Raw genomic sequence first — 24,505 nt, forward strand, 5'->3', positions numbered from 1 at the left:
AAGAACATAAAAAATAGGGTATACGTCTAGTTTCCAGACTAAGTCTCTCAGTGTATCAGTACAACGTGCACTCACATCTCTAACAGGCAAACGAAGCGTGTTTCAGCGCCATCAAAGTGGAAACAAAACCCCTTTTGCAGTGACTTAGGCGAGTCGGATGAAAACCGAGCTGTGTGCCACATCTTCCACTAAATGATAAAGCCGCTACCCTGGAACTGAAGGTAGGAGCGACTAAATAGAAACCTTGCTTAAGAGAGAGAGAGAGAGAGAGAAACGAAATTTAGGCTACTCTGGCGAAAGTTTATGTCGTGTTTTCTGTCTAAGGAAGAGTCGTGAAACTCAGTCGGGCATCTTGAATTATTCTCGTGCTGTATTTGTACAAAGTTTCCATCAGTAACAGGAGGTGGTAGGTGCTGTAAGTTAACGGTTGAGTTGGGGCTGTTGGCGACGTCATAAAGTGTGAAAGTGGGCTTAACTGAAGTGGACTTTCTTCAGCCGGAAGACTCATAAACCAAACCCTTGAGGAGGTAAGTCTTCATCACTCCATGAAAAACAAAATGCTCAAGAGTGGTTAAAACGTCTTACTGCCACTAATGTAGTGTCCAGTCTGCTCCAGTGGTTAGTCTGCTGTGGCAATTTCACCAACGTACAGGAGGGTGTTAAAGGGCTACACCCATACAGGACGAGCCCACACCTCGCCCACTTCTCACATGGTAAAGCTGTTATAAAGTTTTACACAGCCACTAGCTTTATCCAGAGATACACGTTTTAATATACTGCTAACAATACTGGATAAATGACACTGATATTCGTGTAATTATTTACTTGAAGCTAAAGTAGTGTTGGGCAATGTGACAATATTTATGAGTAAGTTTCCTCCTTTCAGCCAGCTATCCATCTCGCATTGTACGCACGACGACGTGAAATAAATAAATAAAACTGTTCAGCGCAGTGATTTGTGCTTGACTGTTGAGGCAAACATTTATATGTGTAAATCAAATGCCTCTCACTTAATTAACTCATAATGTAGTTGTGTGGGATGGTTTTCTTTGTGTGAGTGAATATGATCAAGTGTTTGTCATTTGTTTTTATTAGAGCCTGACTGATGGTGGATTTTACACCGATTTCAGGGGATTTAAAAATGCTGTTTTTCTTTATGTGAGCCTAAATCTGATCAAATCAGTTTTATTTATATAGCCAGAAATCACAATCATACGGCATCACTGGGCTTTACAAGTTCAGTGAACGTATGTCCTAAGACCCTTGATTTGAGTGAGGAAAAACTTGTTATGCTGAAAAAAAAATGTATATATTTTTTATAGATAGAATACAGATGGAATATATACATTCACTTTAACAATTAAGGCAGGACATTTCACAGTTTATCACCAAGTATTTTTCAAAATAATATGTGTGTAATGAAATGGTAAAAAGTTTTAATAACAGCACATATCACTTAACATGTACACTCATGCTGATATACCTGTCATAGACCGACCAATAAATAGCTTTCAGGTCTCTCTTGAAAAATAGATCATGAGTTCTATGACATTTCCTGATTAAAGGAAGATTAAACAACTAACTAAATAATGTATCTAATTAGCTAATTACATTTTTAATTACAGCTTGAAAAAATGAATATAGAACTTTTTTTTTCACAGAAACTAATTCAGAAAAAGATTGTTGGGGTTATTTGCATGATTGAATTCCCAGTCAGTATATTTTGCATTTTCAGTACACTAAAGTCATTTTAAGTTCATAACTTCATTCTTGATATGTAATAAATTCTTCCTTCATTAAATAGTCTTAAGGGATTATTGCAAAAAAAATAAAATAATAATTAATATTAATTAATATGGCATCTGCTCCAGAAACCCAGTATAACTTGGGTTCTGATGTGGACAAATTAAATTTGTAGTAGGAAATAGTGTTCATAATATGATTCTGCTGAAAGTCTATAATTGAGAATATTGAGTTATTGCTCAGCCCTAGCAAAAAAAAAAAAACAAAACACCTGGTGTGGAGACACCTCTGGGACTCCTCATCGCTTTGTGTCTTGTCATGGTTACGTTTGCTAGCCCACTATCTCTTGTGAAACAATTATTTGTGTTACAAATTATCATTTGTGTTACTTTCCTACACTGTTGTAGCTGTTTTCACACCTTTCAATCACAAAAAGATCAAAGCCAAAAAGCACAGTGTGTATCCAACATTAGATAATCCTAAAAAAAAAGACATTCTTATAAACACACTGCTAAAATAAAAATATGCATAATGATTTTGTAGTTGGGAACTTTTCCTCATACAATAAAAAAGTTTGCTGTATCAAGCAATAAGTAAGATGCACAAATCATTGTGGATGGAAAAATAAAATGGCTGAGTTTGTTCAAACAGGTTTTTTTAAACCACCAGCAAGCATTTTAAATATACACTCACAGAAAAACTGTTCTTGTTTCTCTTGAGTCCCGATTTATCTCCTGCCCTGCGTGTGCCCCAGATTGATAGTTACACCGCCTCCCTCTCATAAGCCTTAGCACTACTATCCTGTTGCCTTGACTACTGGTGTGTCAGGGGACTTCATCCTGATCCACTGCATGATTTTCTCTGACACTAGTTCAGAGAGACTGCCACGAAGCAGTGCTGAAAACGAGAATAACTGGAGAGCTAATTTAGTCTTTTTCTTCCCCTTACAATAGGTCAGCTCCTCACCCACCTGAGTTAACAGTACTTCAAGCTGCGCTGCAGCTCTGCTCATCCAGCACTTACCACAAAAATGGGAAGTTTGCGTTCTTTCTTTGCACCTCACCATGTCACTTTGTTCAAATCACATCCCATCGTAAAGAGGTGTGATACAGACTACTAGAGCTGGGCGATATGGCAAAAAAATATTTTGCAGTATGTATATCTTGATATTTTGAAATTTCCTCAAAAGCACTTCATAAATGCTAAAACTGGGCAACAAAATGAAATATCACAATATTTTAGACAAAATCCCTCTATATAGATATTGCAAAAATATTATGATATTTTCAAAATATTAATACAATGACATTTTGATAGATAACCATCAGTAATGTGGATGTAATGACTAAGTGGGTAAAGGCAAGTATTAGAGCAAGTAGGACAGCCTGACAGTCTGAAAGGTGATACAAACATCCTATCTAGGTCTGCAGCCATCTCAGGAAATATAACAGCAAACGATATTACAGAAACATAAGTTACAACAACCCTTTAACAAATGATTTTTTTTTTTTTTTTTGTTGATCAAAATATTATGTCCCAACTGACCTGAAACTTGATATAAACTTGAAATATTTATTGTTTTGATAACACTAAAACAGGAGATGTCAATACTGTAGATTAGCTAGAGTACATGGTATTATAAGTATCAGTTTTCATACCACGGTTTACAAACAATTTACAATTGTGATTATTTCTTTTTTTATCCTCAGATTATTTTTTAATGATTAATGTTTAGTCTATAAGATGTCCATCTTAAAGTTCAGGGACTACAAGGTGACATCTTTATTTGTCTTATTTTCATCTGACCAACAATCTAAAGATTGGATATGAAATTTACTGTCATAGAAGATGACGAAAGCTGGAAAAGCAGCAGTCGGCAGAATAAAATGTTGTCAGTTAAAGTTTCTGCACATCACTCATATTTGTCATACACACTATGGTGACATTTCTACACTATGTGTCATACCATGCTCATATTACATGTTTATAGGCTGTGTTTCAACATATGTAAGAGAGAAACCACAGAATATTTTAAAGGAGACCTTGAGACAATTCACAGCCGTGTTTGTGCTAGCAAAAAACTGATAATTTTACCAGGAAGTCGGACATCTGTAGCCATGTTTGTGGTGACCAAAGCAAGTATTTTAAGCCAAAACATAATCTTTTCCTAACCCTGACCAAGTGAATGTTGTGCCTCAATTGAACTCAGAGTTGCAACATAAAGAAGTAGAAAGTTTCAGCACATTAGTGATTTGCTGAAACTTACATTTCCAACATTTATTCTGGCCATTTGGTTGACAGTTTAGAAGCTGAAACCAGTAAAAGATATATATACTTAAATAAATGGTTTACTTTTAACTGTTGTAATTTTTACTTGTCACTAGACCTAGTTTTTCTTTGGCAACTTAATTATTTTTTACATTTGTTTTACAAGTTGCATGTGTTTCCTACACTCAGAGGCATAATGAACTCAGTCAGCTGTATGTCATACTTTTAGCATCTACTTCTTTCCACACACCTTCATCCCTCCTGAATGTCTTCTTTGCTACATAAGAAGTAACGAGCATCTGGAAAGAGAAAAAAAGGCTTATTTGTTGTGACAAGTCATTACGCAGGAAATGAGGCAGGCCCAAGAATGGCAAACAGCAGTGAACCTGGCTGGGTCAGAGGTTTACAGGATCCCCTACTGCAGTGTTGGGGAGGGGGATACTTGCTGTAGTGGAGCCTGTGTGAAACAGTCTCATTAGGCAGGGAACCAACTGGAAAAAGTGGTCTACACAGAACAGGGATGGCTGTGGGGGTTGGGGACAAGGAGAGAGACTGTTGCTGTGTAATTGAGGGGAATTGCAAACACCGAATGTGGAATGGCATTCTCGTGTGGCTGTTGTGTATCAAACAACGCTTGTGGACTGTGGCTCACAAACTCTCACTTGAACTCTAGCAGTCAAGGCAGTGAGAGCGTGATACTCTTTGCAAATGAGGTCGTGTACAGTAGATGTCAGACCAATATCCAGAAGTTATTTCTGACCGCATTTCCAAACATTTTCCACTGCACTGTGAAGCAACTTTAAGAAATGAAACCAGAATAGTTCCCAGCTGTAAAAACGTTGAAAGCATCCTGTGACGTCTCAATAAGGGACCTGCGTGCATATATGGGAATCACAAATGGAATACCATACAGCTAACGGCCCAGTTTTCTAAGGCTGGCACCACAACATTTAATCAATTAAGAAGATTAGCTGCCAGTTTAGGTCAATTTTTAAGCAAAATTGTCAAACACTTGCTGGTTCCAGCTTCTTAAGCGTAAAGTTTTGCTGCTTTTCTTTGTCATTTATGAAAGAAAATGAAGAATCTTTAGGTTTTGGACTGGTTCTTAGAAAAAAAAAAAGCAATGAAGCCTCCCGTTGGACTGTTGGGAATCAGTTAATTGTGGAAATAACTGTCAGATTAATCGATAATGAATATAATTGTTCATCTAAGATCTATTTGAGGCAAACAACAGTCTCTGCAGGAACTAAAATAATATGGAGTAAGCCTTAATTGCAAACTGCAGGATTCTAGTTTGTTTTTTTATGCTTTGATTACCATAATACAGTTGTCAGTGGAATCTGTAAAACAGTTATGCAACCCACAATCTCTGATAACTGTTTATGTTACTTTACCAGAGTACACAGTGTTTTCCTGTTTCCTCCTCTTGTTATAAATCATGAAAGCATTCTCTTAATCTATCCTCTGAGATTCTTGAAACCTCGTGGCAACACTTTTCAGTTCTGGAATCTTCTGGGTTTCATGTGGCTTTGTGTGTTTGAGGGAATAAATAGAAACGCCCATATTTATGTCTGCTCCAGCTCAGCCTGCACACTGAGCTGTCCTGGAAAAGTCCATGTGACCCAGAGCTGAGGAGGTGCTGTCGCTTCCTCATCCTGTTGTATGTCAGAGCGGAAGGACTACGAACAGGCCTGCGGGCCAGACATGTGTCATTTATACCGTAGCCTTGTTAGAACAGAGTCACACAACACAGTGATGTATATTCCCAAAGTGAACATCACTTTCATTCTTGTTGTTGAATACTGCACTTATGGTGGATATTTATGAAATTTTGTAGACTTTAATTGTGTCTAGAGGATGTCAAGTTTCCTGTGGGTGGAAGTTAATTGCTGTGGGTATAAATTAACTACGTAAAATTAATTGATTTACATTAAGTACCTTGAAATTGCATGAATTTTTTTCTCAAAGAGCTGTATGAACCTTGTATCAGAATGTATTTGTACAGACGTTTACATTTTTTGAGCCAAGCACATTGGTCGAAAACATTTTCAGCCCCATTTGTGGAATTGCTGATTTCACAATATGAAGAATAATAAATCCAGGGTAAGAAATAAGCTGTATTACTGTGTGGTGCATCTGGTTTCACTGATTTATTTTCCACCCGTAAGCCTGAGTGACATTGTTAAGAGTATGTGTCACTGGCTGCTTCTCGAACCTGCCTGCCTCTCATGTCTCTCTGCGACTTTTCATAAAAGTGCAGGAAATTACACCCGTGTGACAATTACGAGAAAGAGGCCGTCCCTGTGTTGAAAAGACCTCATCCAAATTCGCAACGCTCTCATTTGTGCGACACTAGATAGAACTGTTCTGCTGCCAATAACAAGCGAGCGATGGGATTTCAATAATTGAAAGAACATGGAGATAATACATCTTTCTCTCCCACAGATAAATTCATTATAGTTAGCTCAGAGCAGTGGAGGTGTTATTCAGGGGGATTATTATGCAATTGAACCTCAGGTATTAGCAAAGCGGCTCACATAGTATGGTTGGAAATAGTTTTTCTTTGTATGTGTCATACTTTTTCCATTCTTTTCTTCCTCCCTGCCCCCGCACATCTCTGTTGCTGTCCCTCCCACACACCCTTCACCAGATACATGTTGTAAAAGATTAGCTCAGCCATCACGTGTTTATTCATTTTACATTCCCACCATGTTGATCTTTCTTTTTTCTTTCTTTTTTTTCCTTCTCTTTTCTGGACTTGAATCTTTTATGAACACACAAATGTTTGATGGTTTATGCTGGAAATGTTTGATGTTAAGATGAATGGATTTAATTTGTCCCGATGTAAATTGCCGTATGTTTCTTTCTATGCTTTCCCCTTGTTTATGAAATATTTAAAACAGAGGGGGAACCAGAGGGGCAAAAGTGGCATATTTATTTAAATGATTTATGCACTGTGTACCAAATTTACTTAAGTCCTTTGACAGGAGAAAGCTCATTGAGAGCTTGATGAGCTCTCTCTTCTGTCAAAAAGACATGTGAATTGTAGGCAAGACAAGGCAAGTTTATTTTTACAGCACCATTCAGACACAAGGTAATTCAAAGTTATTTCAATGGCTATACATTAGCATCATAAGAAATTAAAGCAATATAAAAATTACCAATAAAAATTCAATAATGAATAGCTATTGGTGAACTAAACCACTCGAGAGTTATTAACCAGGAGCCAAAGCACACAAGTGTACTCAAGTAAAAGAAAAAAATCAATGAATGTCAAAATGATGTTTATTCAACTGGCAACAGACCAGTTTTCTTGTAAGGCCACCACACACCACCCAGACTCAAACCAACAGCCAGCTGCCTTTATCCAACCTCTCCGTCGAGGCTCGTCTGACCCGTTCAGCAGAAAAGTTGCATTGAACACACCACTTCGACGTGCTGCCAACTCCAAAGTAGTGTGTACGTTCTGTGCTTGCCCGAGATTAGCGGGTGGCGCTAGTCTCGTGCCAGTTCTCCAAAACATGAAAACAGGAAATGATGGAACGTAGTGCATAGAAAAACAAAGCGCACACAGTATTCCACCCCTCGCACACACCGCGCTGATTTGCTAGCACACTGCCAATCAGAATGGTCATACAACTAGCACACAACCACTCAGTGTCCAATGGCTCAGACAACCAACAGCCAACCTTCTCTGAGTTCTCATGTTGAATTTGAGCTAACAACATCCAAAAGCTTCCAACGCAGCTGAACACACCGAATAGATTTGTTCCCGAACTCGTCTGAGTGTCACCAAACGCATCAGATGTCCAACGGTTGGGCCCATGTGTTCCTGCCTTTAATCAAATGTTTTTGGTTGTATGCGTCATTATCAAGTGAATGTTGATTGCGCAATGTAATGACTATGGGAAAATGGTACCAGAATATTGTCACCCACAATTATGAATTTTAACGGATTGGTTTAACCAAAAACTGAAATTCAGTCATCATCTACTTACCCCTCTGCAGATGGATGGAGTATGGAGAAGTGTCATAGTTGACGAAACACTTCTGGAGCTTCACAGCAAAACTGTGTTGCCGCATTCAAAAAACTGAAGGAGATTGGGGAAAACAGAAAGAAAAAACAAGCAGAAAATGGCTCCTTACAGCTGGTCCAGCTTAATCAAAGTTATTGGAAGTCTCAAGATCCCTAATTGATTTAAAAACACATTATTTTAACCCTTGCTGCCTGGTCAGAGCTTGTGTACCCACTTAAGAAGGTGTGTGCACAAACACGTTTTGTGTAAAAATCACTCTGTGCTTTCTGGGACTCGGATTACGCTGGACGAACTGTAATGATTATTATTATCTATTTTATGTTTGTTTTTGGTTATTTTACTTTGCTGAGAAACTACAGAAACATTTTGTAGACTACGAATCTTCTATCAGCACTGTGGTCAGCAGATAATGACAGAATGTTTATTTATTTCATTACAAATGTCACTTACACTCTTGTTTTTACCCCTTGTATTTTCCCCGAGTACAAAAAAATAAATCAATACCCCATCAGTATGCAAACTGTCAGGTGACTAACACACCCATGTCTGCCTCTGCATTATCAGTGGTTTGCATGCGCACAGGGTCCCGTTTAAAACCTTTTCATGCCCTTTTATTCTGGATATGCTGTTTTTATGCATCCTCATGTCCCCAATCATGAATACCCCTGCATACATGAATAAACAGCTTTTACTGAATAGAACCATAAAAACAAAGAGAGACAAACCCCAGAATTTAAAGGTGAATAGGTCCAGGTGGTTAAATGTTTCACTGTCTTTGTTTGCATTGGTATTTTTTAACCATCATTTGTTTGTTTGTCTTTAATCAGTCTATGAACTGCACCTGCTTAAAATCAATGAGAATATTCATTTTCACATTAAGGATGAGATTATTGTGGAGATTAATGTCTGGACGTCTCAGTAACCACAGACAGTATCAGCCTGACCTTTTAGAAAAGTGGCTTTGTTGGGAATTACAGTGCCCTCGGAAAATTGTCCTTCCGCCATGCTGTGAAGGGTCGATAAATTATCACCGTGCCAGAGGATTCATACTGTATCCACGGAGACCAGACCACCCCCACCCCGCCGCACACACCACACACCTTTTGTAACCTTGTGACATCGGCGTAATTCTATTTTTCTCCTGTGTGTGGACTCAATGGTCTGTATTTATCCCTCTGCTTGTCTGTCTGAGGAGCATCTTCAGCACACTTATTATGATGAAACACTGCCTCAAGCTGAGAGGAATTATTGAACCAATGAATCATTTATTTTATCCATACAGGGAAATTAATGAGGGTTGTTGGTCTCCTGCAGGAGCAGAGGAAGACGTGACGTGGGGAGTAAAATCACGGAGAGAGTGGAGAAAAGGAGGTAGAAACACCAGCCCAGCTATCTGCCTGCCTGAGAGTGCCGCGTCATGGGGAAACAAAACAGCAAGCTGCGGCCCGAGGTGCTGAATGACCTCAGAGAAAACACAGAGTTCACCGACAACGAGCTGCAGGAGTGGTACAGAGGCTTCCTCAAGGACTGTCCCACCGGACACCTGACTGTTGAGGAGTTCAAGAAGATCTACGCCAACTTCTTCCCCTACGGAGACGCCTCAAAGTTTGCAGAGCACGTCTTCCGCACGTTTGACACCAACGGTGACGCCACCATCGACTTCAGGGAGTTCATAATCGCCCTGAGCGTGACGTCTCGTGGTGGACTGGAGCAGAAGCTGCGCTGGGCTTTCAGCATGTACGACCTGGATGGGAACGGATACATCAGCCGGGCAGAGATGCTGGAGATAGTTCAGGTGAGGACACACTGTATGACTCATACAACAGAAAAGGGTTTCGTCATGGATGTGTATGTTGTATATACCAATCTCTTAAGTCTTCCTCTGAGTCATCTGAGGTATAAATGTGACCTCAGAATGTTGCTGATAGGTATGAGTACTGTAATTTTTGTTTTGGTTTGTAACGGCTTTACCTCAGATGGATTAAAAATCTGAACAAATAAAGGGAAAGTGAGATAAAGAGGAGGCTGTACAGTTAGGTTCTCTTTCATGTTTGCACATTTTAAGATAAATCTATGTATAAATACAACAAAATAACAATTGTAATTCATTCAAAACTAAAGACTCCCACCACGTCCCAATGGTCACCTTTAGAACTCACTCAGATGCTAGCCACCTAAATATTACGGATTTTTTCAGCAAAATTACTCCATTATTACATGAAAAATTATCAAAAATGGTCAAAAAACCTCCCTATCTCTCAATGTTAAAGAGAGTGAGAGGGGTCTGTTCTTAGCCAAGACACGTCCTCCATTCAGGTTTTGGGGAAATGCATTCCATAGATTTAGTCATTATTGTAATGCTGCTGACAAACCAACCAACCCACCAACAAACAAGCATGGGAGAAACATAAACTCAGATTGCCAGATGTGTCTGGCAAAAAAAAAAAAAAAAAATCAAAATAATGTCCTTTATTTTTTTGTGTGAGTTAAAAATGCTCTTTGATATGTTTGGTCCCTCGTGTTTTTTTTAATAACCTGAGGATGGCAGGCAGAGTGAGGTTTGGTTTGGTTATTTCCTGTTTTATTTTGTAGTTCATGTGCTATTTCACTGTCTACTTCCTTGCTTTGTATGTTATCTCACCCTTTTTTGCTCCTCACCTGTGTTTCCTCCTCATTCTTTGTTGGTCTCAACTGTCCCCCAGTCCTGCATTCTACTTGTGTCTCCCAGATTTGTTTAGTTTTATAATTGATGATTTGTGTTTTGTCAGTTGAGTTTGACCACCTGCCCTTCACTTGTCTTTTTCTCTGCCTGCCTTTTTTTTTTATTTAGTAGTTTTTGACCTCTGACTTCATCAGCTTCATGAAGCTTGGTTTTGCTTTCTATCTGGTTGTCTCTGTGGCTGCATTTTGGTCATTTTTTGTGTAGCTGTGACAGGGGCATCTTAACAAAACAAAACATTACAACAGGTGCTGGCTTTTGACTCATAGCTCAAGTTTCAGTTTATGGCCTCTAATAGGGAAAGATGGCAGCCCTGGTACTGATTATTTGTGTATCTATAAAACGTAAGAAAATTACAAAGAATAAAGAAAGTTGTCATCATTTCCTTTATCCCTTATTTCCTTTAAGTGTCAACAGTCCAAAATGTAAAGATATTCAGTTTGATATAACATACAACAAAGAAAAGCAGAAAATCCTCAGATCTCAGCAGCTGGGATGGACTGCTATTTTTGCTTCATGACTGGATGAAACAATAACTGATGAAAATAGTTATTATTATTGAATTATCCACTCATCATTTCTGCACTATTCCCTTGTGTTGTATGTATTTTATCCCAGTGTCTGTGACTGTTTTCAGGCGCCGTAGTCAGGAAAATTACACCTCACATCATGCATGCAGGCTGCCCTTTCTGTTTTTTCCTTATCACTGTGGCTATATTTACTCTTCCAATATGGTGAGCTGAGCAGCCCACAGAGCCGTATCAATATTGGTTCAGTCCGTTGTGTTTGTGGATACAAGTGAATGTAAAAAAAAAAAAAAAAAAAAAAATCTCTCTCCCCCCATCAAAGCCGTAGACCTCCACATGAACTGTGTAGTTCATGTAACTGCATAGTTTTAAAAGATACGAACACACATACATTGAAGCCTTTTCAGAGGGACTCACTGTGAGTCATGGCAGGTTCAGATTCAGTTACCAGAACATGATCATTACCAGGCTGCGACAAAGAACAGGTCAAAGCATTCAGATGAAACCTGTCACAAATGTGTTGGGAGCCGTCATTTCATGTCTTTACTGCCTAAAAGATTCACCAAATTGATATGAATCTAACAGCAATCAATGTCACTCCTCTGTAGGCAATTTACAAGATGGTGTCATCCGTGATGAAGATGCCTGAGGACGAATCGACACCTGAGAAAAGGACAGATAAGATTTTCCGACAGATGGACATCGACAATGACGGTAAGACTGATTTGGAAACTGCTGTAAATCACATCTTTAAGAACAATTCAGCAAATTACAGTTATATATGATAATATGAATAATAATATAATAATGATATAATATGTAATAATATAAAATGTCTATAATCTATAAGGAGAGGTAAATGTTGGTTGGCCAATGTTATCGGCCAGTTTTAGCCTTATTATATGAGTATCAGTGTGTATTTTGTCTGAATGTGAATTTGAAAACTTCTATTTCGCATGTAATTTGTAATTATTAAATTCCCAGCAAGTTTATTATTTCAGTGCACAAAGGCACAAATGTACTTACTGTAAGTCGCTTTGGACAAAAGCATGTGGTAAATGCCCTAAATGTAAATGTCATTTTGGATAAGAAAATGTATTGTTAACTTGTAAAGTATCCTTTCTCAGATACATATCTTTTGTCACAAGTGTCTGATAACCACATTTGAGGGATCCATCAACGCAAACACAAAGACTGAACCTTTTTGAAAAACAATAGTGAACTAACGTGGTTTAGCTCAGTTACACTTGTGTGTGTAGGATAGCTAAAAATATAGTCGACATGTCATGAAAGATTAGTTATGTAATGTGCTCTGACATTATACATGTACCACCACTGAGCTGTTTGGAGAGTAACAGGAAATGAGGAAGATGGGGAACCACAGAGTCAGAGGGAGAAGTGGGATGTCACATAACAACATGACATAACACGACTCACAACATCATTAACAGTCTTTTGCATCCGAGCCTGCTGAGCCACCTCGATGCCGGTGGTTTGACATTTAGTGTGAAAAGGTGACGCGACACCCATGTGACACGTGGCGTCAGTCGAACTCCAAAGTCTTACTGTTCTGAAGGCTTTTGTCACGTCTCAGTAAGATATTTAGAGCTGCTATTAATGCAGGGGAAGGCTTAGCTTGTTTCAAAGCAGAAGGTCAAACTGTGTGTCTCCCTCTCAAGTTTTATAACACAGACTGGGCCTACGGCTACAGCTGCAGCAGGGGTAAATCCACTAAAACTCAGTTAACCTTCCTGTCTAATGAAATTTACTCAGATGCTGTGTGACAGAAAGTCATAGTTACTTTAAGCAAATTACTTGGTGCTGCTGCATTTTATCTTTGTGCTCCATTAGTCCATTCTGAGCAAATATTTACAACATTTGCCTCTGGTGTTGTCAGTTTTATTTAGCAATTCTCTCAAGTTGGTTGCTTAGACAGTCTGTTAAAATCTCAAATAGCATATGAGGTGTTAAAATAGTGCTGGGATGCATGATTGGTGTGAAGACCAAAATATATTAAAATCATGAATATGTCATTACTGCAGCTCATTTTGCTTTAATTAATACTAAACATTTCATATTTTTTAAGTCTTATGCAATATACTAACATTAAATTAACTTCCATTGATTCTGTATTTTAACATGTTGCCAAATTATAAAGGGATGTCCCCTGTTAAGAAAATAAAGACACCAGAAAGTATAACACAGGGAGTCAAAACTAAGTAAAACCTGAATAAAACAAAGATGAAAACATTGAAACCAGCATTAAAAGCAGCTTTACACACGTGTGTTTCGAGCAGTGATATAACATGGGGCATTGATTCAGCAAGCCCGATCCAGGCGAAGCATACCAAAGTCTGTGGGCTCTATGAGCAAATGCATCATCAGTTTTTAGTTTTCAGACATGATTCTGGAACAGATATCAGAGTCCTGCTGTATGACATCAGACAATGCACTTGCTATAAGTGAAGAGCAGCTCAGCACAATGATATAAGCAGGTGCCAATCCAGACACGACTTTAAAATAACTTCAGGTATTTAAAAATAAATTCTAAATGACACAGGTATAGTCATGTAATTTGGAGCCCAGGTCTAGTATTGTGTATGAGTTTGAGACAATTAGGAAACAGTTTGAGATACCTAGAAACCCATCTAATACAAATATTAAGTAATAATTACATATTAAATGTTTTCTTTACTTTTAATTTTAAAATCAAAATTCTGTTTTGTACATGTTTTAAATATAATTTCCTGAATAATTTTTTGAGTAGTTCTTAAGGCACAAGCTGCTGTCAGTTGGACTTTATGGATTTTTAAGGGAACTCTGAATTCATTAATTACAAAGAGGAGGTTCTGTTCCTTCCACAAACCTATAAAAGGTATTCAGTGTTGCCATCATTAATATGGACACATCAATGTAATTGTTTTTTGCATCCAGTTCAATCATTTTTGTGTTGCCCATTCCTTCCTCTTATCAAAGTGTTAATATTAAAGTATTCTTGACCTGAAAAATAGCTCAACAGCACCACCTGCTGATCACTGTGTCTTTACAGCTATGACTGACTTCATTATTCAATGTTAAAAATGTTAGTGCAAGTTTATTGTAATGAGAAGGAATATCAGGAGCTACTCTGTTAAATTTTCTGAGTCGGTTGCTGCGTGATTCACTCCATCATCATCACCACGTGTTCGACTGCTGCTGCTGCCTCTGACTGTGAATCTTTTTTTGGTCTCTGCGTCACAGGGAGATTGTCTTTGGAGGAGTTCATTAAAGGTGCCAAGAGTGACCCGTCTATTGTCAGACTGCTGCAGTCAGATCAGGGAGCCTCTCGTCAGTTCTGAGGACAGAGACAATGACGGACACACACTCTGAAATACAGTCACAAACACACACCCGTCTGGCTTTGTGCTCCTCACCTGATCCCGTCATCACGACAACAGACAGTCCTTTCATTTCACTCCATGTCTTCATGTTTACATTAATGGATGCTTCTCTTTTTATCAATGTGGCTCCTGTTCTGTGGACTATGACGTGCTTTCAGTTGAGGTCTTTTGTGCATTTTCCAAAGCTCGCTGGTTTTTTCCCTGTTTGCTCCATAAGTGAAGTGCCATATCATCTATTTGTACTGCCTGGATTATGTGCTTGCAAGTATTATAACTCCTGTTACGTTACATTAAGAGGAAACTAATTGTATCACATCATATAATTTGATTGGCCGTAGAGGGGTGTTGTTGTATTTTTAAACCTGGGCCCTATATTTTTCAGGAAGTTTTAGAATTGGTCCAGCAGATCCCTTCATCTGGCAGCTGTGAAGAGACTGTAATGGCTATAATGTAATCCTAGGAACCCTCTAAAAACTTGGTATTTCCCAGGAGACAAGTGTCCACATCTTCTGGTCAGCTCACATTGGGAGTCTCATCATTTGTAACTTTAGAGATATTTTTTTTTTTCTTTTTGGTTATCATCGCTGCTCCTGTCCCTCTCAAACTAAAAGGGTTATTATTTCAATCCAGACAACGATAGAGCCTGACCACATGGTTAGATTTTCTAAAACTGACCAAATCCATGAAACAAAACTCCATTTTCACACAGGGCTGGAACTCTGGTCACTAGCATGAAAGCAATGTCTTTACTGAGACCGTCCAGACAGACTTATGTCCACTAAAAAGGCTTGTTTTTACAACTCACTAGCTGAGGATGTGAAGGGCTGTCTGCATCAAGAACGCTAACTGTAACTTTAATAGTGATTTGATTCATGATAGAAACCCAGCCAGCCAATCAAAATCCATCTTTATTTATAGGGCCATCATTTACCTTGATTTCTGGGACATTTCCTTTAAAATAATGTGACAGGAGTGCTTGTAATATTGGTTTCTACAGCAGCCAGTCTCTTTTATGTAAGCTACTTGATGGATTTAGAAGACCCTATTTAAATGGTCTACTGTAACAACTCCATCTTGGTTATTAACACTTTAAGGCTTATATAGCATATATTAAGCTCTAAATTACAAAAACATTTTCCCTGAGACATACTGTCAAATGATCTTTGGTGCTGACAGGGTAGTTTTGATGTCCTTCAAATCATCTGCAACAAGATGTAGCTTCAAAAGACAACAGCTCTTGAGATAGAGTGTTGAATTTACCTGACTCCACCCTAATGAAGAATTTTATAAAACCACAACCTTCTGGGGGTTTTCTTTGTTTCTCTACACAACTGACATCAGTATCAGGTCATTAAGGAGAGCACAGCGTGTGCTTGCTGCCACCAAGCGTCTGACAGCATCACTGAATGGATTGTGTTTAATAGCCTCAGCCTGTCAGTGACAAAAACAATCACTTTTAGTTGAGATCATCATTAACTGGAATGGTTCCAAAATGTTAATAGGACTCATTTACACACCAAAACATGTAGCCCGGGTTTCAAAATTCGGGAACTATCCTTTACCTGTGTTGAATAGTGGCTTATTGTTGTTCAGGATGTCAACAAGCTCTATATGCATTTGGTATTGCATGCGCTCAGTGATATCCATTTTTACTGATATTGTAACAGTTCATGTGAATAAGGAGGCCGTGATTGTTTTTATTCCTTTTTATTTTTGTAACAAAAACATCATTTTGTTTTCACACAATTGAAATAAAGTCGTGTAAGAAAAATCTACACAAGAAGTCCCACAGTATCCCCTTGTCCTGGACAGACATGATGCAAACTCAACGAGATTCACACTTACTGGATTAAAAAGAGACAAAAAAAAAAAACAAAAAAAAACAATAAAGTCACATCTGGTTGAACATTGAAGTGTTACTTTGACAAGTCCACATCTTAAAATAGGTGCTTGAGGGGAGCTGAAGAGGAAGGAGGGAAATGATGTTTGATAAAGACGTGAATGAACAACTCAGACACATTCATATTCACCCCCCTGCCACTCAGCTGGCGGAGGTTGTATAAATATGCAACTTCTAACGTTCAGCAGGTATGTGAGGCAGAGTTCACTCCAGGGACACGACACAGACACACCTCCCCCCTCCCGCCCCCCCCTTCTTCCCCCGTGTGACTGACAAAGATGATGTGAGAAACTGCAGGTGTCTCTCATGTGTCTTTTCTGGAGTATTTCAGTAACTGGGCGACCAGGCATCCCCATTCATCCACAGGAGAGGGGAGGCAGGTCACACAGGACCAGACCTGACCAGATAAAACCGTGGCAGTCTGGATCAGATCCCGCCCCATTTGGGCTCATAACTCGTCCTTCTCCAAGTCGTCATCCAGGTCTACATCACTGAGATCGTAGTCCTCCTCCTCTGGAAGCTGCAGGCGACAGGACCAAATAAAGAGTGTCAGTCAAGATGCAAAATTACTATCAGTAGATCAAAGAAAAATGCTGCTCTTGTTGGACTGTTTGCTTGTTGACACTTAAAAAGTCTCTGTCGTTATTTGTCGTAATTAGATGTGCAGTTTGAAGGGGGTCGAGACAGCTGATTAAATTGCACCAATGATCAACGATCTGATGGTCAGGGAATATTTCTGGCATCAAGAAACTTTGGTTGTAACAAGGTGTGTACAGGTGTCAGTCACTTGAACTAAGTCCTATTTGAAGACCTTTTTAAATTATTTTTACCAAATTCAGGACAGATCTGAGTGATCTGAGAGATGAGTGAAACACCATGTTCTTGTCCAGAAAAAGGAGGTAAGTATAAAGGTATGAAGTATATGTTTAGTTAGAGTGAGTTAGGTTAATCTACATTTCATCAGCAAGTAAGTCAAAAGTAACAAGACATTATTTGGCTCAGATGATGGTTTAAAGATGTCCTGCATCAGAAAAGTGGACTTTCAAGCAAAATATACATTTTTAAAATGTACCATATTGAACTTATAATACTAGATCTCACAAATCCCAAAATACTATTTATTGACTACACAGGCCAAGTTTAAAATTGAATAAGACATTTTGAGACTTCCAAGGACCTGTAGACATCCTGTGTAAAACAGATCAATTATAAACTGCAGTGAGCTTGTTTGAATATTATTGGAATGGTATCTTATATGTTGTGGCTGACTGAGACCGAGCTGTGATTGGAAAACAGCTGAACAACTTTGTCGTCTTCTTCTGACCACTGTGATGCTGCCTCTCACCTCTCCATCTTTGCCGTCCCAGGGCTCAACAGTGTGTATCTTGGGCATGGAACCTCCTCCAAATGTGGAGGTTGAGCCGCGGCCCACAGAGAGCTCCCTGAAGAGAAGGTGAGGCATGTTAGCACCATCATGCAGCTTATAAAAAATGAAACCAAATCAATCTGAACCAAAACAACAAATCTCAGTTAACCCCTCACCTGAGGAACTCGTTGATTCCCTTCTCACTGAAGGAGCCCCTGAGCAGGGCAAACTTCATCTTGCGTGTGTTGATGGCCGCCATAGCGGGGTAACCAAAACCACCAATACCCAGAGAGGCCTCCAGCTCCATCTGCGCTCCAGCTTCAGTCCACAGCCAGCTAACAAAGGCAGAGCAGGCTGTTAGTCACAGATGTAATTAGTGATTCCAAGAATAATCCACGACTGGTTTCTCATCCTTACCCCCACATCTTCTTCTTATACTTCTCCGCATTCTTCATCATCACGTCCAGGTATTCGTTTCTACCTGAAGCACCTGTTGAGACACAATGACAGCGGGTGGTTAATGATTCAAGAATGAATCTGTTCTTGGTGTGATATATGTCCACACACAAATATTTTCAAGTTTCCCAAAAGATAAAAGTGTTTATTATTTAACATCTCCTGAGACAGAGGTGTGTGCGCTGGGTCTCACCTGTGTCCAGGATGTGTGGCAGGACTGCAATGATACACAGCTGACTGTCCTCACAGGTCTTCTTCATGATGTCTTCACCGAGGATCTGACAGACAAGCATTAACAACATCGGTAAATGTGATGATTCAGTCCAATTCAAGCACTTCTCAGTTCTTGATCACATCAGATTCAAATTCAAGCTCTTCCAAGGATTTCCAGCAGCCGTACAAACGTTGACTGTTATACAAGAGATGCTTTTGAAAATTTTGGGTCCAACTTTGCCAACAGCACCAGCACTATAAACCTCCATACATAAATGTTTGATGCAGATACAGAAGTGTCCTAACCTCCACCAGCTCGGGAGGAGCAGCGTTGTCAGAATACAGATCCAAGGCCCGCTCAATGATGTCTCCACGGGAGCGGCCTCCTTGGTAATCTTCAGGCTCCTCGCCTTTGCGGAAGATCTTGATGGTGGGAAACCCTCGGATCTACACACACAAAACACATACATTGCTTCAGTTGTGTGAGTTCATTGATGATGCTTTGCGTTGTTCAGAACAGCACGGATGCAGAAAGGAAATATGCATGAGGGCAACTTCAACAAACATGGAGAAGCGTGAGCGTGAAACAAAACTGGGTCAATCTGGAAATGAGCAGAATGAGCCAAGTCAAAATGGGCAGCTCGCTACTTCTGACACATGGACGTGATTTGGATATAAAAAAGTCTGAGACACGAACCGAAAAAAAAAAAAAAAAAAAGGAGGAAAATGAAGTCAGAATTTCCTTTTTGTGGTGTAGACATTTTAAACTGTCATAACAAATTGTCCTTTCCATGTAGTCATTTTTACCGTTTACTCATTTTATTTTGAGAAAATGTTATAATCATCGTCTGGATATGAAAGATTTTGGTTGTATCATACGGGCCCACACCAAGCTGGTCCATTCTTTTGTTTTGTATCCACTTGTATAGCAGTTTGTATTAGGATCGGACACCAGTGCACATCATGAACTTATGGATTCTTACTCACCCCGTAGCGGCCGGACACAACCTGGTGCACAGTCGCATCCACAGCTCCGAGGCGAACTTTGCCCTTGGTCTGCTCCTTAACAGCTGAGGCTGCAGCTGCCCACTCAGGCTCCAGGCTGTTTACAGAAGAAGAGAGTAAGGTTAGGAAAAAAAAAAAAATGAGGATGATAAACTCGATAAAGAAGTAAATCCTAAGCAGAGAATTCACGATTCAAAAATTGTACAAGTGTTCCAGCGAGACTTGTTTTTCTCATGTCCCATATCCTAGTGAGGCAGAGGGCTTTCATGGACTATGCCAGGTAACAAACTCACTTTTTGCAGTGTCCACACCAGGGGGCAAAGAACTCCACCAGCCACACATCATCGCTCTCCAGCACCATCTTGTTAAAGTTGTCGTCCGTGAGCTCGACCACATCGTTCTTGCTGCCACCGCCACTCTGCTGCTGGAGGACAATTCAGTGTTACGTCAACACGTTCAGTGGAGTGTTCAATCTGCCTGATTTTAATATAACTGCAACTTAAAGCTCCTCAGTTAGTTAACTCCTGCGTCTACCTGTTTGCTGTAGCCAGAGCCTCCAGACTTGCCGCTGAGCCTCTCTTTCACCAGGGAGCGCAAAGCGTTCATGGCTCCGTCCACGATGGCCTGGCTACTGCGTCCACCTGCAGGGTGAAAACACGCAGGGGTCAGTTAGTTCAGCCGAAAAAAATACTTCTTCACTGAAGCTCATAGTCGGAAAATAACTTGAAGGAAGTTAGTTTAAAAGCAAATTAAGGAATTTCATGAGAAAGTGCAAGCGTGCCGACCAGGGAAACACCAATCTAATACTGAACACAAATAAAAAGAGTTGAAATGTAACAAACAATTTTTAAGTTAAGCCTGCTGTTGCCTTACACGTAAAAGAATGATCCCTGTCACTTCTACGCAGTAATTCGGGTACATATTTGGGAGAAAAAAAGCGATTTGTTCAGTGCAGTGGTGGTGTTTGTACCTTGGTACTCCTCTGGCTTGTTCTTATTGGCTCCAAAGATCTTGATGGTGGGGAAACCTCTGACGCCATACTGACCGCCCAGTGACTTGTGCTGGTCTGCATCTACGGCACCGATCTTGACAATACCCTGAGGGATTTAACAACGGACGTGTTGTGAGTGTGCACGCTCAGCCTTTAACAACAGCAAAATATGGGCAGCCCATTAATAATATTCTCCACGCAACATCTGTGTGCCGACTCTAGAAGTCAGTGAGTGCAACGGTTGCTTACGTATGCAGGTTTTGATAAAAATTAGAGGTGATGAATATGTGCAGGAAAACACATTCTGTGAAATAAACAGCAAGTCTTGTTTTAGTCTTGAGCAAAGTTAATATTATTCATTAATATCTGCCCACGTCTCACACTTTTGTCTGCAGTTATTCACACGGCCGAGTTAGAAACTTCAAAACACTTGTAGGTGTGATAAACCTGTGAGCTACAGTTTAGCAATCATGATTAGGGCTGCAGCAGTATACAGTTCATGAGACTGTGGTATGAAAATCACAGATCATCATATCATTAGAGTTAGTTAATTAGTGTTATTAAAAAATGAAAATATACTTGTACGTATAGTTTCCTCTGTGTCATATCTGTAAAATGTATTAGCTTAATAAAGATGTTTGTTCAACCAAAAACTCTTGATTCCTTTAGGGGTCGTTTTAACTTATACTAACTGTTTCTCTTGTCTGCAAACATCAACTGCAAGCACGTCACCATGACCATCCCGCCAGTATCAGCATTCACTTAAAATATTTTGTACTTTTCACTGAGAATGACTTCAGCTGAGACAACACAGCCTGTCAGTCAGTCTGCCGCACAACTGGCAATAAACTGGAGATGACCGGGGAGGTTTGTGTACCTTGAGGGCAGTGGCGGCCTTCTTCCAATCAGGGGTCAGGTTTTGACAGTGGCCACACCTGTGGTGATAAACAGCAGAGAGGGATGGAGGGAGGGAGTGAGTGAGGAGGAAAATATGGAAATATTTTACAGCTACTGATCTAATGTCACAAGAGACACACTGTGATATTAGAAAGTGATAATCCTACAGTCTTTCAGTGCATGGCTGCTCAATGTGTTAAAATATACATCACATGTATTTGTCACACTTCTATTAATTACAGAAAAAACCAAAGTCCACATATCCAGTGAATAATTAACACTTATCATTTACGTAGACATCTGACTATCTGCTCACATCTTCACTGGCTACTTGTTCACAACAGAATTGGCTTCTGATTAATCTGTTGATTTCTTTCCTCAATTCACCAGTTTGCTGTTTGGTCTATAAAACTTTGTTCTGTTTCGTTCTTGAAGCCAAAGATAACGTCCTTGACTGTCTTTAACCCAAAATATTTACATTTAAAAAACTGGGATTAGACAATTAGAAATAACAACTTTTTTTTTTAATTGAAAAATCTCTCAAACTGAGTAATAGCTGGTGGTAAATTCAACACTGATTCCTCAGGTCACACAGGGCAGCTGATTTCTCCAAATTGCCAGATTTCAATCAAAACCTAGCAACTTCTTAAGGGTCCAGTTTGTAGGATTAAGGGGCATCTAGCTGTTTGCAGATTGCAACCAACTGAACTCCCTTCATCTCAGTGTGAAAAATGTAAGCGGCCCTCTCTGGACCAAGTGTTGGATTGGATGTAACAAAGTACATTTGCTCAAACTTTCACTTTAGATACTTGATTACATTTACTACCAGAAATGTACTTTAATATTTAATATCAGATACCTTTAAGACTTTTACTCTTGTACTAGTTGCATGGTTGACTTTCATGTCACATCAAACTGATGTATTAACACAGTATATTTACTTGTACTCAAGTATGACAGAATTAGAACATAGTTGTGAATATCATATCCCATTCTTGCCAACAGATCCTCGAACATCCTTCACACTGGATCTTTAATCAGGAGCTCAGGTCATTTCCTGTTTACTTACTTATATCCTGATGATTTTACCGCTCTGTAAAGCACTTTGACTTGTTTTAGTGTGAGATTGTGCCTCTACATTTAAACTTGAACGTTGTAAGGGCAATCCAACCCAAGGAGGAGCTAGCAAGCTTTGCACAGAAGTTTCCTCAGATCATAATGTTTCTGTGAGGACTTTAAACAGAGTCCATAACAGAGGCTCGTGCTGAAGCTACTGGTCACCTCAGTTGATCTGAGGACACTTGTTACCGCCACCAAAGTTAGATGGACTCACCAGGGAGCGTAAAACTCAATGAGCCACAGGCTGTCACTCTGGATCACCTCCCTGTTGAAGTTGGAGGGGTTGAGCTCAACAACATCGTCGCTGGCTGAGTAAAAGGCTTGGACGGACAGGACCAGGGAGCAGCCCAGCAGTCCTGCAGGAGGAGGAGGAGGAGGAGGAGAGGAACACAAAAGGTTTACTCTTAGTGTGTGCTCACAGTCACACCAGCTAAATGTGAGCACTGGAAGGACAATGTTAGCACACGTAGACATAGTTTAAAAGCAGAATCAGCGCACACTTATGTAATAACAAGTGAAAGGGACGTTTATTAATTCATTAACTGAACGGTGGCGGAGGCCTGGTGCTGTTCTGTGTTCCTCCTCAACTTAGCTATTTAAGCTAACTCACACTCGCGAAAACACACTCGAACGCGCCGAATACGAACAAATTCACAAATATTACGTTTGACAGACGTGTGGAAGCTGCTGTCACTCACCGAGTACAAGCGGTCTCATGGTTTTTAGCTGCTCTCTGCTCGGCTCCCGTCAGAAACACGCACACTAACCTGCGTCTCCCTCAAAAGTAGATCGAAAAATCTCACCGTGGCCCACGCTGATTGGTCCGCTGCTGGCAACGCCGCGCTTCGGCCAATCAGAGCGCGCCGTGTAGTTTATGGCGCCGGGACACGGAAGAGAAGCTGGAGGAGGAGAAGAGAGGAGGCAACATGTAAGTCCAGCAGGAGGAGAGGCAACTAATGGGACCGGGCTGACTGAGGACCCCCTTAAAACAAATTATGCTAACAAAAGCGTCTCTTGTGTTATCATTACTTTGACTTGAAGTGGTGGAAAAGGGTCTGCTTTTACCTTGAATATGAGCACCACAACATCAACAAAACACTCCGTTAATGATAAAAAGAGTCAGATTTTTAGACTATAGATGGGTGAACACATCGTAAAGTGCAAATATGTACAATATTTACTGATGCAATTGGCTCTTTTTGATCTGTTTTACTCCAGTGTTTGCGGGTGCAAAAGTAAACACATGACTTGCAACTCATGTTTGGGAGGTGTAAGACTTGATCTGTGACACATCACCAAATAAACTGGGACGTACAATGCCAACCAACTGGTGTCCCAGACCGGATGTCACCTCTAATCAAATTGGTTTTAAATTCCTGTGTGTTTGTTTTGTTTTGCTAGTATTTTTTTTTTTTTTAAAGTAGCATAGTGCATCTTTAAAGAAGTGAAACAGTATACAGTAACTTCATTAAAATAGAATAGAATCAAACATAAGAATAGAGACCAGGTGCAGGGAATGAAAACAAGAAGCAGGAAGTATGTTCAGTCAAATATATGTAAAGTGTCGCGCTAAAGATAGACTTTATACAGAAGACTGGCTCTTTCATCATTATTACTGATGCAATGACGTGTAACTGCTATCTTAATGTTGTAGCCTCCTGACGTCATTTACTCTGCAAAGTAACTTCAGCAGTGAAGTAAATGAAATGGTGGGCATCATCTACACAGGTGATGACAGGGACTGGACCCCGACAATATTTAAAATGTTAACAGCTTAATCACATGGTTTTGTTTGGTTTATTTGTATCCTCTTCGTTGTGTTTTCTCCTGGTCATCACGCACCTAATTGTGTTCTTTCTCATGCCATTATTAAAGAGCCTTGTT

General features: G+C 39.7%; 2 protein-coding genes across 6 annotated transcripts; one reads left to right on the forward strand and one right to left on the reverse strand.

The window, feature by feature from the left end:
* hpcal1 (hippocalcin-like 1) lies at window positions 1–16,547 on the forward strand. Of its 4 annotated transcripts, none has more exons than XM_037086210.1 (4): window positions 1–527; window positions 9,369–9,843; window positions 11,903–12,008; window positions 14,535–16,547. In XM_037086210.1, exons 2-4 carry the CDS (start codon window positions 9,466–9,468, stop codon window positions 14,630–14,632), a joined length of 582 nt encoding a protein of 193 aa, XP_036942105.1. In that variant the 5' UTR covers window positions 1–527; window positions 9,369–9,465; the 3' UTR covers window positions 14,633–16,547. The 4 variants fall into 4 exon arrangements, with proteins under 4 accessions (XP_036942105.1, XP_036942103.1, XP_036942106.1 ...); XM_037086208.1 differs by having other exon boundaries at window positions 2–527; window positions 9,331–9,843; XM_037086211.1 differs by having other exon boundaries at window positions 2–221; window positions 9,363–9,843.
* On the reverse strand, window positions 16,366–23,478 carry pdia6 (protein disulfide isomerase family A, member 6). 2 transcript variants are annotated; one of them, XM_037086206.1, is made up of 13 exons: window positions 23,320–23,478; window positions 22,836–22,977; window positions 21,483–21,540; window positions 20,585–20,711; window positions 20,149–20,255; window positions 19,908–20,035; window positions 19,597–19,711; window positions 18,916–19,056; window positions 18,590–18,674; window positions 18,358–18,430; window positions 18,117–18,275; window positions 17,920–18,016; window positions 16,366–17,094 (listed from the first exon to the last, which is right to left on the reverse strand). In XM_037086206.1, the coding sequence occupies exons 1-13, from the start codon at window positions 23,336–23,338 to the stop codon at window positions 17,023–17,025; spliced, it is 1,323 nt and encodes a 440-aa protein (XP_036942101.1). In that variant the 5' UTR covers window positions 23,339–23,478; the 3' UTR covers window positions 16,366–17,022. The 2 variants fall into 2 exon arrangements, with proteins under 2 accessions (XP_036942101.1, XP_036942100.1); XM_037086205.1 differs by having other exon boundaries at window positions 19,908–20,038.
* Window positions 23,479–24,505: the final 1,027 nt, after the last annotated feature.

This window comes from Acanthopagrus latus, chromosome 22 (assembly GCF_904848185.1).
Source record: "Acanthopagrus latus isolate v.2019 chromosome 22, fAcaLat1.1, whole genome shotgun sequence".
Classification (NCBI taxonomy): Eukaryota; Metazoa; Chordata; class Actinopteri; order Spariformes; family Sparidae; genus Acanthopagrus; species Acanthopagrus latus.

Excerpts from the sequence above, each read along its gene's own strand:
- hpcal1 (XM_037086210.1), top strand. The coding sequence starts at position 9,466 with ATGGGGAAACAAAACAGCAAGCTGCGGCCCGAGGTGCTGAATGACCTC. Across the intron at positions 9,844-11,902 it reads AGATGCTGGAGATAGTTCAG|GCAATTTACAAGATGGTGTC; the intron begins GTGAGGACACAC and ends ACTCCTCTGTAG. Across the intron at positions 12,009-14,534 it reads GATGGACATCGACAATGACG|GGAGATTGTCTTTGGAGGAG; the intron begins GTAAGACTGATT and ends TCTGCGTCACAG.
- pdia6 (XM_037086205.1), bottom strand. Across the intron at positions 18,017-18,116 it reads GGAATCAACGAGTTCCTCAG|GGAGCTCTCTGTGGGCCGCG; the intron begins GTGAGGGGTTAA and ends CCTTCTCTTCAG. Across the intron at positions 17,095-17,919 it reads GGGACGGCAAAGATGGAGAG|CTTCCAGAGGAGGAGGACTA; the intron begins GTGAGAGGCAGC and ends TGTCGCCTGCAG.